The sequence below is a fragment of the Aspergillus clavatus genome, genomic scaffold (genome assembly GCF_000002715.2).
Source record: "Aspergillus clavatus NRRL 1 1099423829791 genomic scaffold, whole genome shotgun sequence".
NCBI classification, from domain to species: domain Eukaryota; kingdom Fungi; phylum Ascomycota; class Eurotiomycetes; order Eurotiales; family Aspergillaceae; genus Aspergillus; species Aspergillus clavatus.
The window spans coordinates 1,132,451-1,147,234 of NW_001517108.1; the positions used below are offsets into that span (position 1 = coordinate 1,132,451).

Genomic DNA, 14,784 nt, shown 5'->3' on the forward strand with positions numbered 1-14,784 from the left:
GAAATATAGTAATCTATCCATAATGTAACATGCTCAGCGTCAGCGTAAGGGGGCAGACTTCCTATCTCATATTCAGGGTGTTTTCATGGTCAGGGTCTATATCAAGATAGGGCATAGTTCTAGGTTGCCCTAAGTAAACTGGCCGGAGCATTAACCTGATTTATGTATGCTCTGCACTTCCATCACCAGCCAAAAGAGTGTGATGTCTTGTCTTGATCTCTAGTGCATTACTTGTAATCACAACCTCTATGTACACATCCACCAGGCATCAATCAGGGTCCCTATCCACGGCCTCCTATCCAAAACACAAATCCTCTAGATAAATGGAAGAGTCAAAACTTATACACCTGTATAGCCATGAGGCCTCTCAGCACCCTTCATATCCTCGGCGTATCACCCCCCACTTCCAGCAGTTGCTGGAACCGTGGTTGCATGGCCCAGCTCCCATTTCCACAAAATGCGACACAATGTACACCCATCTATCAGAGAGGGCAGAGTGGACAGGGTTGAGGTAAAGGCGAGCGAGTGATAAGTGTTCGGAGAAAGCGGAATTATAAATAGCATTTGGTTAGAAAAGGATGAGGGCTGAAACAAAAGGGAAGTATATCTACCAGGCAGACGAAGGAAAGGCTCTTGCAGGTGGCCAGGGCGAGGAGTGAGCCAGACGCAGGGTGACATTGTGAGTGTTTCAAGCGCTTTATTGAAGACATGAGATATGGACTGACTCTAGAATACGGTTTTGTATCCTTCTATCTATGCTGTTGAACTGGTTTGTTGGTTTGTTGGGTGGATGGACTTTCTATATCGGCTTGCCGAGTGCCTTGGCCAGTTGGTGAAGAACCAGGCGGCGGATTCTGCGTGTGAGAATGTAGGAATGTTAACTGATTTTCTCCGGTATCAATTGCAATAATAATATGGCTCTGACACCCAGGGAATTGGCAAATCAGTCTGAAACTGGATGGGCTGGTGAGAGCATGAGCTATACTAGCTGTTGTCGCATAACTAACTACCAGCCAACTCAGTTGGCATTGCTGATGCGGTGCAGTATCCCAGCTATTATTAATTGATGGCTTTTTGATGTTGTAATTTATCTACCAAAAACCACCCATGGAATTGATGGTTTCTGTTTCGCAATGAAACAACGAGTGATTCTAGTCGATCCACTACCCGAGTTTGGCTGGAACTCCTGTCGTTAGAGATATCGACATTGAGAACACTATACTCGCAACACCCCTTTTCGAACCGAGTCTGGTCTCTCTCGTCTGCTTAATCCACCAGGCTCTGCAGACAGAAAGCATTAATTGGTACTCAATCGTCGTCAGAGGCCGATACTATCCGAACTCTGCATGAAAGCTGCACGCCCCGCATTCTCCTTGCGATTCAGCCGGTTCATGCATTCTTCAGAACACCTGCATATACCCTCAAAGGTCGAAGATTCCGTGCTCCTATAACTATAAGACTAGAAAGACGTACACTCGAACATGCCCCTTTTCCAGAAGGAGCGCGGAAAGCGGCAGACCTCGTTTCATCTAGAGCCGTCGGCGAGGCCCACAGACCCTCTCTGCCTATATGAAGTGACACTCAAATGTGGAGCTCCGTTAGCAACTAGACAAGAGCACTCAAGCTTTCGCCTCCACCGAGCTTGAGTCTTGTTTGCCGATGGTGGTCCCATGAAGACCATCACCGGGCCCGTTGGAAACCGGTGCGAGCTCGGCAAAGGGCTATAAAAACCCCCCAGCGTTCCCCTCGAGTTTATGGGAAAAAAAAAAAAAAAAAAAAGAAGAAGAACAGCAGCAGCAGCACAGCATTGCAGAGTCCCAGCAGCATCATGACTCTTCTCATCCTCTTGGCCGGCCTGGCTACGGCCGCCAGCGCCCTGACGGCCACCGTCAACACCGCCCAAACCTACCAGACCATGGACGGCTTCGGCTTCTCGCAAGCCTTCGGCCGCGCTTATGACCTGTACAACATCCCCTCCGATCAGCGCGACTATGCGCTGGACCTTCTCTTTAGCCCGACTAAGGGTGCCGGCATGACCATCCTGCGTAACCGGATCGGGTCCAGCAGCGGCGACTCCATCCTGCCTAACAGTCCCGGCTCGCCCAATAGCATCCCACACTACAAGGCGCTCGGCACAGACTCGGTACAGGTCTGGGTGACGCAGCAGGCCGTCAAGTACGGCGTCAAGACCATCTATGCGGATGCTTGGAGCGCGCCCGCGTTCATGAAGACGAATGGGGAAGAAAAGAGTGGCGGATACTTGTGCGGTGTGACGGGGAAGACCTGCCCCAGCGGGGACTGGAAGCAGGCGTATGCCAACTACCTGGTCCAGTATATCAAGGACTATGCGGAGTTGGGACTGGATATCTCGCATGTCGGATTCCTGAACGAGCCGGACTATACGTATGCCTTTTTTCCCACCTTTTTCTTGACTCTGGCCAAGCACAGATGCTAAATGAAGTAGGGTCTCCTACTCTTCCATGCTCTCCGACGGCACCCAAGCTGCCGACTTCATCAAGGTCCTGCACCCGACGCTCCAAAAGGCCGGCCTCAGCCACGTCGGTATCACCTGCTGCGACGCCACGGGCTGGTCCGCGCAGAAGACACGCACCGCGGAGCTCATCGCCGCCAACGCCGAGGGCCTGCTGTCGCGCATCACCTCGCACTCCTACTCCTCCGACCCAACCAGCCCCATGGGCGCCAACATCCCCGTCTGGCAGACCGAGACTGCAGACCTCTCGGGCGCCTGGGAGACGACCTGGCACTCCTCCGGCGGCAAGGGTGAGGGCCTGACCTGGGCGGAGAAGATCCACACCGCCATCACCCAGGGCGGAGTCAGCGCGTACCTGTACTGGGAAGGCTTCGAGAGGGCGACCACCAACGCATGTCTGGTGATTACAGACGGTAAGCGGGTGATCCCCTCCGGCCGGCTGTGGGCGTTCGGCCACTGGAGTCGGTATGTGCGGCCCGGTGCGGTGCGCGTGGCCATCTCCGGGTCCACTTCGACGCTGAAGATGACTGCCTTCAAGAATAAGGATGGCACCGTGTCGGTGCAGATTATCAACACGGGCCCGAGCGCGAGTGAAGTCACCGTTGCCGGCTTCGCGGCGGCGTCGGCCAAGGCCTATCTCACCGATAACAACCATGCGCAGATCAGTGAGACGACGGTCTCGGTCAATGGCGGCAAGGCCAGTGTGAATGTGCCTGGACATGCGTTTGTGACGGTGGTGCTGAGCGGCAATGGCTCTAGGGTTCCTCCGTCCTTGTCGCCGGCGACCAAGCCAGAGACCAAGCCAGAGACCGGGAACGCTGTCGTTACAGGACGCTGGTCGCAGTGTGGAGGGCAAGGATGGACGGGACCGACAGCTTGTGCGGCACCATACACCTGCAAGGCGCAGAACCCGTGGTATTCCCAGTGTCTGTAATTAATTAATCTCAATACGTAGTCGATAGCAAAATTGTTATAACCCTTCTCAATGGACCATTCTTTTACAGTTCCCCCCATCATCAAGCCTGATCCTGTCCCCTAATCACCGACACCTCGGTCGTCATGTTGATAGCCTCCTTGTCCCCCTGTTCCAGAATCTGTTCCTGGCTACTACGCTCCGCCTCGGCCGCAACATCCGTTTGGGTCTCCGCCAACGTGGTGCTCCACAGACTATGTTTCTTGACCTTGACGGGCTTTGCCGGGTATGGGAGCACCTCATAGCTTTCCTTCTCTGGCGCCGGAGGGAAGAAGCGGCTGAGCAGCGGTTTGAGAGTCGAAATGGATGCAGCGGTGATGGCGAGACCATCTTCGACGCCAGCCCAGATCAAGAGCGGCGTGAGTTCCCAGGTAAGGTCGGCTTTGGCGGACAAAGTGACTAGGTAGCGTGATTTGATGATTGCTGCTGTGCCGGCACTTTTTTTTTTTTTTTTGTTTCATTAGCAGATGTGGACAGGGCACGAAAACGCGGAGAGCTGGGAGGCGTACAAGATACCCATGCTCATAGCCAGAGCCACAGCAATCTTTTCCTTCTTCTTCATTTGCAGCTTCCACACAATGATCCAGGGAAGGAGCACGAGGACGAAATCCTGGGTTGCAGCGTACGCTACTTAATTAGCTCACTCCTTCTTTTCGCTGCAGGCCGGGGAATCGGAACCTACATCCTACAAACAACGAAAAGTCTGTAAAGACATGCGTCGGCCAGCACTCGGACGGAATGGCGTGATTCCACGACGCTCGCGGGTCTTTGCACTGGAGGAACACGAACATGGCTGCAAGAACATTGGCCAGATTCATCGTGACAATAATGAACCACAACACCGCAATCAGCCACCGCTGCACCACGATGCGCAGGAGTGTCAGGGCAAAAGCTGACTTGCCCAGCGTGCACGCCATGATCCCCAATGTTTGTGCAATATTACACAGCAGCGTTACCAAGACGAGCTTCGTCGGGTGCTGGAGGACGACCTCGAGGTGCTGGCCGAGTCCGACGTCTGTAGCAGCATGGCAGACGGCCGTGTAGCCGATCAAACAGCCCTGATCCCATCAGCAAGCTATCATCGAAAACAGGATGCGCAGACTTACCACGGCAACGATGGCACAGGCGTCGTCCCATCCAAACGCCCGCTTCATGAATAGTCGGACGTAGGTGCGAAGACACACCGAAATGAAAGGGACGATGGTCATTGTCCACATCACACCGCGGATTTTCGGAGCCTGGCTCTCATCCTCGAAGCCCTTGTCGAAGTCGGCCATGTTGGTTGTTTGTTCAGGTAAACGAAAGACTTGCACAGGAGAAGCTGGTTTCCAACGACTCCATAAGCCAAAATTCTTGGGGTATTAATAACCATCCCACGCAAAAAAAAAAAAAAAGTAAACATCGTCCCCCATGACAAAGTACGACTATATTCTACACAGATAACTTTTGCAAATGGTCCAGTTTGACCTGTCAGCTCCATAGCTTCCACAATTTCGTTATCCCTGACCATCCTGCAGCATCTGTCAGAGAGCACAGACGTCCTTGCATGATGGATCTCCTACCCGTCACCCCATAGACACTCGGACTTCTTGTACTTTTCCTCTGAGAGTGGCAATGCGTATATGCAGCAGCGGAAGATACCCCGTGCGTGTAAGATCTGTCACATATAGCTATCCTATCAAAGTTCAACGTCAGTTGGTGTGGATATCCAACGCATCGTCGTCAATCCCAATCAATAGTCAATAGTTCATTTGACTTGCTCCAGTATCCAGACCATGCGATTCTTCGATCATCTTTCTCTCTGATATCACGCCAGGCGAGTGCTAAGATTTCAAATACCTGTCGATAGGGGGGAAGGGTTCTCCAATCATTTTTATAACCTCAAGCAACTTAGCACTCTTAACGGCGCAACTTCTGCAGAAAAATCAACCAGCAGAAAGTCTCCACCAATGTCAGAACTCAGACGATCTGCCCGTTTGCGGACGCTGACTGGTGACAGAAGTACCCCAATACGAGCTGAAGGATGGGGTGGACATTGGGCTATTGGTGATGGATGAATGTCACGTAAAAATAGGGCTGTTGGGATGGACAATGTGGCGTAGGACTTGTCGGGTGTAGAAGATTGGATAGCTCATTCGTACGGAAGACAAATCCATTCTTGGTGAAAGTCAATAGATGGATTTATGGGTGATGATCGATGCACGTCCTTTTTCTCAAGGTCCAGCTACTAGTTAGTTAGTATTCCAGATGGGGATAATCAAGCGAATATCAGACTCATAGCTTCAGGTTGACGAGAGACGAGAGACGAGAGACGAGAGACGAGAGCATAACTTCCAAAGGCTTATCTGCTTCACCAAGAGCTTGGGTTTCTCGTCTTCAATATTATTATTATTATTATTATTATTAGGCATCTTCTTCTTTGATCTCTCCGTTGTTTCAAAAAGTGCCTTGGCAGGAACACTCCCCTCGGTGCTGCCTAACAGACAACAACATTAGAGTATATTATCTCTCGCCATCACTGTTCATAGCCAAATCACAACATATATCCAAATAAGACACATCATACACAATATGACCCTCTGTGGTTGCTTCTATCAGCCAGTTCCCCGATCAAAGCCGGTGTACCTCCCGCGTGTTGCAATTGACATACGCGCCACTATTCTCTCCTCCACCGCGCGCACTGTCTTCACTCAGACCTACTGCAATCCATCAGAAAAGCTTATCAAAGAAGCCTCGTACATATTTCCTCTCCACCATGGTGTCAGCGCGGTTGAATTCCACTGCCAGGTCGGCAGCCGCAAGCTGCACAGTCGCGTCAAACCGCGGCAAGAAGCCAAGACGGAATACGAGAATGCGGTTGATACCGGCCAGTCTGCTGCTCTGATGGATCAGACGCTCAGTGCAACGGATGTATTCTCACTCAAACTTGGAAACGTTCAACCGGGAGAGAAGGTGGTGGTGGAACTCACTGTGGTCGGGGACCTGACGCAAGATGCACAGACTGATGGCATTCGCTATACCATCCCGAATTCAATTGCACCCCGATATGGCGTGCAACCAGACGATATCCAACTCTCAAGCGCATCTTCTACACAGTTCGAGGGCATTTCTATCACGGTAGATGTACAGATGGAGAAAGTGGCTATCATTCGAGAAATCCAGTCAAGTAGCCACACCCTCAATGTCTCGCTGGGCCGCATCTCCAGCGTCTCAGACACCACGTTCAATCCCTGGCAAGCATCAGCAAGCACTAAAATTACCCAAGACGACGCCCTTCTCCGTGACTTCGTCCTCCTCATCAAGGCAGACGGACTGGATACTCCCCGTGCCATGTTGGAAATACATGCCCGGCTCCCCAACCAACGCGCCATTCTAACCACCCTGGTCCCCAAATTTGGCCTCCCTCTCAGCAAGCCCGAGATGATCTTTGTAATTGACCGGAGTGGGAGCATGGACGATAAGATTGCAACTCTCAAAACTGCCCTCAAGGTGTTCCTCAAGTCGCTCCCCCTGGGGGTATGCTTCAACATCTGCTCCTTTGGCAGCTCATATTCCTTCCTCTGGGATCGGAGTCGGCTGTATGACGCAGCGAGTCTCCAAGATGCACTTAATTTCGTGGAGACGGTCGACTCCGACATGGGCGGCACAGAGATGCAAGGCGCCGTCGAGGCTGCGGTCGGCGGTCGACTCCCAGACAAGGAACTGGAGGTGCTCATCTTAACAGATGGACAGATTTGGAGGCAGAAGGTCTTGTTTGAATTCGTCCGCCGAACAGCGGCGGATGACAGTGCGCGGTTCTTCTCGCTAGGAATCGGAGACGCGGCATCGCATTCATTGATCGAGGGCATTGCACGTGCTGGGAATGGCTTCTCCCAGTCGGTGTTGAAGTATGAAGAGCTTGACCGCAAGGTGGTGCGTATGCTGAAGGGGGCGTTAACTCCGCATATCAGCGACTACAAACTGGAACTGGAGTATGAGTCTTCGGAGCAGGAAGAATTCGAGCTGGTCGAGCATGAGGGTCCTACAACAGTCCCAGTTGAGATGGAGCCAAAAGACCAGCAGCCCATATCTCTTTTTCATCCCAATTACACTGAGCCTGAGGATGTAGACATGGTGGATGTAAGCAATCTACCGCATGTCTTCCCCCCGTCGATCATTCAAGCGCCGCACGAGATCCCTCCTCTGTACCCTTTCATCCGAACAACGGCATACCTTCTCCTGAATCCAGAGTCTACGCATCAGACACCAGCAGCAGTAATATTCAAAGCCACCTCCAAACAAGGGCCCCTTGTCCTCCGCATTCCCATTGATAATGTCGGCAAAGCCGAAACGATCCATCAGCTGGCCTGCCGAAAAGCCATGCTCGAAATGGAAACGGGACACGGGTGGCTCGGGGAGATCGATCTCGGCCATGGCGATGGCCTCAAGAACCTGCACGATGACACCGCACTGCGCATAATCGAGCAGCAATGCGAGAACCTCGGCACAAGGCTCCAGGTGGTCGGCAGATACTGCTCATTCGTCGCCCTTGAAATCGACTCCTCATCTCAATCAGAACGGGAAGTCGAGTCCGCCGCAGACATCCATCGCTCACCACCGCTGGCTCCGACAGTCTCTGAGTTTGCACCTGCAATGAGATGCTTGCAATCACCAAACTCCCCATTTGCATCGAGCTCATTTGCCGCTGCGCCGCCGCCGCCCTGTCCTGCTCCAGCCGGTTTTGGATCAGGGCGAGGGGGCGGCCCACGTCTTCGCACGGCTAGTCGGTCAACAGGGATAGCGGGTGATCTCCAAGACTCTACCGCCGATATCAGTGGCGCGAGCCAAGAGGTCTCCAAGGTTCACCAGATCATTGCCCTGCAGTCATTTGAAGGTCACTGGGACTGGACTAGCGAATTGATGGGGATACTGGAAGTGGATGAAGCGGCCCTGCGAGAGAGGTTGGCGAGAGATGGGGATGGGAAGTATGATGATAAGATAGTCGTAACAATGCTGGTGCTGGCATACCTCCGTAACAAGTGTCCGGCGGACCGGTCACTGTGGGAGCTGGTGTATGGGAAGGCTGAAGATTGGGTGAAGCAGCGAGTAGCTGAGGGCAAGGGGGTTAGTGAGGCAATGAAGAATGATCTCAGCGGGTTGGTGTTCTCATAGAGCGCAGATGATGACAATGAGGGGCTTTATTGTTTGCTCAATTAGCTCCTATTATTGTACTGACAATGATCAATGGCTTGAATAGTCATCACAATAGTATAAGTTGAATAGGACTGATTCCTTAATGTTAGCATTCACTTTCCTTACAGCCACTGAACATATATATAAAGATGTCTTCAGCGCTTCTCCCGTTTGATTCTTGTGTTGAGTACGCCTGAAGCTAAAGAACCTATATATATATATATATATATCTTTCAGGGTCGTGCTATATCAGCCTCTTGACACATTCTCCGCCGAAAAAGTTGCTGTTTATCATTCTATCGCAAAGAATCAACTCCAGCCACTTAGGCTATACCTCGCAGTGAGTCGGGTTGTTCTCCCTTTAGATTCATGCTAAACACCACATCCAGATCAATATTCTGTCTCTTTCGATTACGATTGCTCGGGTATTTGCAACGACGAGTCGTCCTTGACATTGCAATGTCGCTCATGTGGCAACTACACGGCCTGTGCCTGTTTCTCACCAGGAATCCAAGAACCCGCCGTTGTTTTCGTCACCATTCGTCTTATAACAGGATTCTCACTGTGCTGAGTCCAGGAGCAGCAAAATTGGGGAGTTCCGAGCAAGTTGTACAGTGAGTATCGAAAATTGGGATTGTAGTAACAAGATCAAGGCTTACCAATGACGAGGCAGGAAAGTGACGGATTTGAACGGTCTTGACTCAATCACAAGGGGAAAACATGTTCACTTGACTATGACATGACGATTACTTGTTTACTGGCTCGGAAGTGATGTCTAAGCAAGCTTTACAACGACAAGGTAGAGGAAGATACCTAGAGTCAACTTTGCCTGCTGGATACCGCGAAGGCACTGCAGGACTTACGCAGCGCGCTGTCCACGGTTAACACATCCACAAAAAAAAAAAAAAGACCATGGGTAAAGATCGCGGGATCGGCCATGATGACAATGTACGGTCCATTGAGGGAAGAAGTTTTCTCGATTGAAGGATATCAACACCTGTGCGGAATACGAGGATATGCCCCTATCCGAATGACCATCAGGTAGTCGACGTAAACGTACAGTACATAACGTACTTTGATGCAGAATGAAAGATTCACCATATCAGAGAAAGAATCCTGTATACATACAGCGCGAAATCAATATTTCTCCAGGCTCACCAACAGACCTCCCCCCCCCACTTAACAAGCCGAGTTCGTCTGGGTCAGCAAGCCCAGCTTCCACGGAAGCGCATTATAATCCCCCTTAGCCGCAGGATCCACCCCCTGGTACAGATACCGCAGCTTGCACGGGCTGATAGTCATAGTCTGATCCGTCTGGGTTCGGATCATCTCGCCGTGGCTGATGCTCTTCGTCCAGGCATGGCCATTAGCGAAGGCAACATTGTTCGAGCGCGCGAAGGGGTTCGACTCGGTATCCGCCAGGGGCTTCCACTGGCCGGCCAAGCTGCTCGCAGTCCAGGAGCGGAAGTACCGCTGGCCGTCGTTGCCGATCGCCTCGACGATGAGCAGATAGCTTCCATCCCCGGTGTGGTAGACATTGGATGCTTCGAAGAGGCTGAACTTGTTGCGGTCTGCGAGGGCAATAGCAGTGTTGCCCATGCCGTGGGGGAAGTCGGCCAGGGATGTCTGGGAGCGGTAGAGGTGTCCGTTGTCGTCTGAGGAGAAGAGGTAGCAGTTGCGTGTGTCGCAGATGGTCCACATGTCCACCCAGGCGCCGCGGCCCATGTTGTGGGTGATGATGCTGGGTGTGCCGCTGAAGAAGTTCTGCGGAGAGGTCCAGCCGGCCGGGTTGCTGATGTCGGGGTTGGTGGAATAGGCTGCGTTGCCGTTCTGGTAGACCAGATACCACAGTTTGTGGGGCTTGAAGTAGAAGACCTGTGGCGCGGCGCGGTAGCCTTTGCCGATCCGGGTCTGGTCCAGGTAGTGGAATGGAGCCAGGTGAGCCTTATTGAAGTCGGTGAAGCTAAGATACACCAGGTTGTAGCCGGAGGCCTGGGCGGTGCTAGCGAAGACGTGGTAGGTGCCGTCCACCTCGACGATGGAGGGATCCTTGATGCCCTCGATATGGCGGCCATCGTTCTTAGGGCCCACGAGGGCGGCGCTGGAGCTCCATTTGAAGCTTCTGGGTAAGGAAGCAGCAGCAGCAGCAGCAGCGAGGGTGGAAGTGACTAGGAAGAGGATCGACCGCATCTTGTCTGGTGGTCTGGTTGGGTTGGGGGGGGGGATGCTGTTGTGATTGTTACAGAGAGTTGTCCGGCGACGAGCAGCCAGTTTATATACGCAGGTTTACTCTGCAGTCTTCTTCAACATGGAAAATATTCCTCCAATCATTTCACCCTCTATACCTACCCCTTCAATCTTCCTGGCTTCAGCCAGAAACGATGGCGTGACGCCTCAAACTCTGGTTAAATCGCAACGGCAGCCGAGTGGCTTGATACTTTTTGCCCTGACGAAGATCATTCTGGGGTTTCCGTAAAATGCCTCGTCTCAGTCCGAAACGCCCGGAAAATTGCCTGGAACGGTCGATGGAGTATGGACAGCATCTTGTCCGCGTCCAAAAGGGGAGTGATGCATGTCTATCCCGGGACTTTTGGATGTCGCCGAACTGCGGGGCCATCATAGCGTTCATGTCGCTTTCAACTCCACATAACTGATTCATTTCAGGTTTCATATTGTTTTTCTGCGTGTTAGCTCACGGATCCCGCGGTTCCGAGACCAGGTTGGAGGCTTGATATTACTTTATGTGAAGCAAGCTCATCTTCGACTCAGGACCTGACACCGTGTATGGTCCTTCAATTTTCCTCTCGGGTAGACTCCGATTCTACAGGCTGACCCGTCTGGCATTCTGATGAGAGCATATGACGAGATTCATTTGGCTTCTGTCTACACAAAAGCGTTGCTAGCCGAACACGGCCTACAGGGTCATACCGCAAATCTGATGATGGTTCAAGCACTGGTGAGCTTACGACAGTTGCTTTACCTGGGCAGATTCGGATATTACAGGATGTAGCTACTAGTTGAAAAAAAAAAAAGAAAGTACACTATGCTCATATGATGCCAACAGTATGGTATGACCGGTTCGAAACCAAAATCAGTTGAATTTACCTACCTGCGTCGCTCATATCGACCCCGACAAGCCTTTTATCACTCCACACCAAATTGCACAAGCTCACGCCTCCATATCAACTCAAGGCATAATCACCACGGTCGACTTACCTGCTTCCTGCGGCGACCCCTGATACTGCGAATCAATCAGGTACTTGACTCGCGCCTCAGCGGCGTCCAAGATCCCACCCGGGGTGTGGTTCGTCGCATTGAACCCGATGAGCACATTGCCCGTCGGCGCAGCTCTCGCCGCGGGGATGGCGCCCCATGAGGTGTAAACCGTGCATTCGCGACGTTGTACTGCGGCGTGGACCTTGTGGAGGACTTCCGGGGTGGAATTCGCCTGGGCGGGTTTGTCCATGTGAACCCAGTAGGTGCGTGTGTCGGTGGGCTGGCCGTGGCCTAGGCCGGTGAAGTTGGGGAATTTGGGACAGGCCATTTTGATCCGTGTTCTTGATATCTCAGAAGATCTTGGTATTATATACCTGTAGTTTGGGGAGGGTTGTTCCTGAGGATATCCGATTGATGGGTTGACTTTGAAGATGAGAGTAGAAGAGGACAGTTGGGGATGATGATGATAAAGTTCGAACTGGACCATGGCCAAATTTATATGCGGCGTGAGGCATATGAACCCAAACGTCGGGGTTGTATAGGTAGGTGAAATGTCTTTCTTCGAGCTATTCAGCTGTTGTTGATATTGAAGCCTTGCCTTCGAGCACATCCATTCCGAGACCAAGACAAGGACATTGTTATTGCGTCCTTTCGACGCTGCAACAATTCGAAAGACTTGTATTCTGAGACAATGCTCAAATCAAAGACACGATGACTAGAGCACAAAATGCCTTGTCAACACAGTCTCTTTGTTGATGGACAAAGGGCAAAGCCCCGTAGCCCTAATTCCCAAAGCATCGCCGATATCAAACATAAGACACATCCTCCAGCTCGGTCTCTGGAAATCTGCACCAGAGACTCACGTTTCTTCCATGGCTCAGGATCCTATGGTCGCTTGTAGCGCTGCGTGACGGACGCCCAAACTCATCATCATTTTCACATTTCTGAAGATGCGCCTGCACTCGCGGCGCTGCGCCAATAATACACATTATCCCATGATTGTAGAAACTGCGAAAAGAGGAGAAGGAGTAGAGTTGCCATCATTCGAATAGACCCAAAACCTGTGACAGCGTTCGCATTTCTCACTTGCTCCGATTTTTCATCCTATGAAATCGAAGGATACGAGGACGATCTCTGAGTCATGCCGTGGGCGCCCGATCCCGAGGTTATCCAACTAAATATAAGACGCTCATCATCGCTTTCGATCAGCGCGAGAACCATGAAATAATATGGCTTCGGTTATCCCAAACACTCGAGATGCGTCGCGCATCAGCCTCGATGCGGAGCAACCTGCCGTTCCAGCGATCTTGGAAATAGAAGAACCATCGAACGATGATATCCCAACAAAATTGTAAGCATCCCAATATGTGTAGCATCCACAACTGACGGAAGTAGCCAGTCGGCTTTGGTCGTCGTGGCGGCATTTGTCACGATCTTCACAGGCTGCGGTATCAACTTCGCCTTTGGTGTATATCAAGAACTCTATGAGTCCATGGCCAAACTCCCCGCCCCCACGCCCTTCAGCGGCGTTTCTCCCGCCCAGATTGACCTTATCGGCACTTTGGCCGTGTCAATGATGTCGCTCGGCGCCCCCTTTGCATCCGGTTGGTGTAAATCGTACTCCCCGCGCCAGATCACTCTAGCCGGGGCGGTCATCTTTGCTCTCGCCAACGTCCTCGCATCCTTTAGCCAGCAGCTGTGGCATTTTATCCTCACGCAGGGAGTATTGCTGGGATGCGGCACATGTCTCACCTACATCCCGGCCGTGACAGTCGCCCCCGGTTGGTTCACCACCCACCGCGGCCTTGCAATCGGCATCATTTCCTCTGGAACTGGGGTTGGTGGCGTGGTATGGGCACCGGCCTTGCGCGCCTTGAATGCCCGAATCGGATTTCGTAACACACTGCGGCTCATTGGGGCATTGTCGTCGATTCTCCTGGGCGGCTCGTCCCTCGTGCTGGATTGGGAACCTCGCACAAAGCGTCAGAACCAACTGGACCGGCAGGCATCGACTTCGTCTCGACTGAAAGTAGCCCTAGTGGACTGGCGCGTCGCGCGTACCCGAAAGTTCCTCGCCCAGTGCCTCTCCGCCGGCTTCCAGGGGGCCGCATACTATGCGCCCGTGTACTTCATGTCAACATACGCCCGGGCGCTGGGATTCTCCGCTGCCACGGGGGCAATGTTCATCTCCATTTCAAATGCATCGTCGGCCATTGGGAAGATAGTGATCGGTCATGTTGCTGATCGCGCTGGCCGCATCAACGTCTTTCTGTTTACAACGCTGATGAGCGCGATGGCCACCCTGGGGTTATGGTTGCCATCCACGGTGCTTGGGGACAAGGCTCTGTTCATCGCATTTGCCATGCTCTATGGCGTATTTGCGGGGGCCTATGTGAGTCTATTTCCGGCGACGCTAGTTGAGCTCTTCGGGGTCCAGCATTTTGCGAGTGTGAACGGGTTTCTCTACATGGTTCGTGGGTTTGCGGCATTGGTGGGGACGCCAGTCGCGGGCTTGCTGATACGAGGCGGCACGGACCTTGACTTGGACACGAGGTCAATGAGTAGAATGTATCTCAAGACGAGTGTGCTGGTAGGAGTCTTGCTCGTGGGTGCCACGGTGGGTGTTGCGTGGGTTCGAATCGAAGCGGCCATCAGTGCAATGGATGGACGGCGGAGGATGAAATGGAGGGCTTGACGTCTTGCTGGCATAATATGGATAAGTATTTAAGCATTGCAATATATCCTCACAGTCGCGAGACGGTGAAGCGAAACGATGAGATCGACACGGCCGGATACGGAGTAATTGGTTCGATGACACGAATACGAGGCCATTAGATGGCGGCTTGGCTGACAGGCGTGTATATATATAGACATTTGCATTCCCTCAGCGCCGCATGATCTCTTTCCTCCCGTCTGTAAAAGTACTTCTGAT

The 14,784-nt window shown here is 52.3% G+C and overlaps 6 protein-coding genes across 6 annotated transcripts, besides 7 other annotated features; 3 read left to right on the forward strand and 3 right to left on the reverse strand.

The window, feature by feature from the left end:
* The first annotated feature begins 1,759 nt into the window (after positions 1-1,759).
* Positions 1,760-1,788: a microsatellite.
* A 40-nt stretch (positions 1,789-1,828) lies between these two features.
* Positions 1,829-3,425, forward strand: ACLA_071530 (putative cellulose hydrolase; the record flags this gene model as incomplete). The annotated part of the gene is made up of 2 exons (XM_001275545.1): positions 1,829-2,403; positions 2,465-3,425. The coding sequence occupies 2 exons, from the start codon at positions 1,829-1,831 to the stop codon at positions 3,423-3,425; spliced, it is 1,536 nt and encodes a 511-aa protein (XP_001275546.1).
* Positions 3,275-3,301: a microsatellite.
* An 82-nt stretch (positions 3,426-3,507) lies between the features above and the next one.
* ACLA_071540 (uncharacterized protein) lies at positions 3,508-4,741 on the reverse strand (the record flags this gene model as incomplete). The annotated part of the gene is made up of 4 exons (XM_001275546.1): positions 3,508-3,901; positions 3,974-4,091; positions 4,147-4,522; positions 4,571-4,741. 4 exons carry the CDS (start codon positions 4,739-4,741, stop codon positions 3,508-3,510), a joined length of 1,059 nt encoding a protein of 352 aa, XP_001275547.1.
* Positions 4,742-5,753: 1,012 nt separating this feature from the next.
* Positions 5,754-5,788: a microsatellite.
* Positions 5,789-5,844: 56 nt separating this feature from the next.
* Positions 5,845-5,869: a microsatellite.
* Positions 5,845-5,870: a microsatellite.
* A 165-nt stretch (positions 5,871-6,035) lies between these two features.
* Positions 6,036-8,615, forward strand: ACLA_071550 (VIT and vWA domain-containing protein; the record flags this gene model as incomplete). Its single annotated transcript, XM_001275547.1, has 1 exon — positions 6,036-8,615. The coding sequence occupies one exon, from the start codon at positions 6,036-6,038 to the stop codon at positions 8,613-8,615; it is 2,580 nt and encodes an 859-aa protein (XP_001275548.1).
* Positions 8,616-8,845: 230 nt separating this feature from the next.
* Positions 8,846-8,866: a microsatellite.
* A 949-nt stretch (positions 8,867-9,815) lies between these two features.
* On the reverse strand, positions 9,816-10,826 carry abfI (putative alpha-L-arabinofuranosidase; the record flags this gene model as incomplete). Its single annotated transcript, XM_001275548.1, has 1 exon — positions 9,816-10,826. The coding sequence occupies one exon, from the start codon at positions 10,824-10,826 to the stop codon at positions 9,816-9,818; it is 1,011 nt and encodes a 336-aa protein (XP_001275549.1).
* Positions 10,770-10,790: a microsatellite.
* A 997-nt stretch (positions 10,827-11,823) lies between the features above and the next one.
* On the reverse strand, positions 11,824-12,180 carry ACLA_071570 (uncharacterized protein; the record flags this gene model as incomplete). Its single annotated transcript, XM_001275549.1, has 1 exon — positions 11,824-12,180. One exon carries the CDS (start codon positions 12,178-12,180, stop codon positions 11,824-11,826), a length of 357 nt encoding a protein of 118 aa, XP_001275550.1.
* A 901-nt stretch (positions 12,181-13,081) lies between these two features.
* Positions 13,082-14,547, forward strand: ACLA_071580 (putative MFS monocarboxylate transporter; the record flags this gene model as incomplete). Its single annotated transcript, XM_001275550.1, has 2 exons — positions 13,082-13,203; positions 13,248-14,547. The coding sequence occupies 2 exons, from the start codon at positions 13,082-13,084 to the stop codon at positions 14,545-14,547; spliced, it is 1,422 nt and encodes a 473-aa protein (XP_001275551.1).
* Between the last annotated feature and the right edge of the window lie 237 nt (positions 14,548-14,784).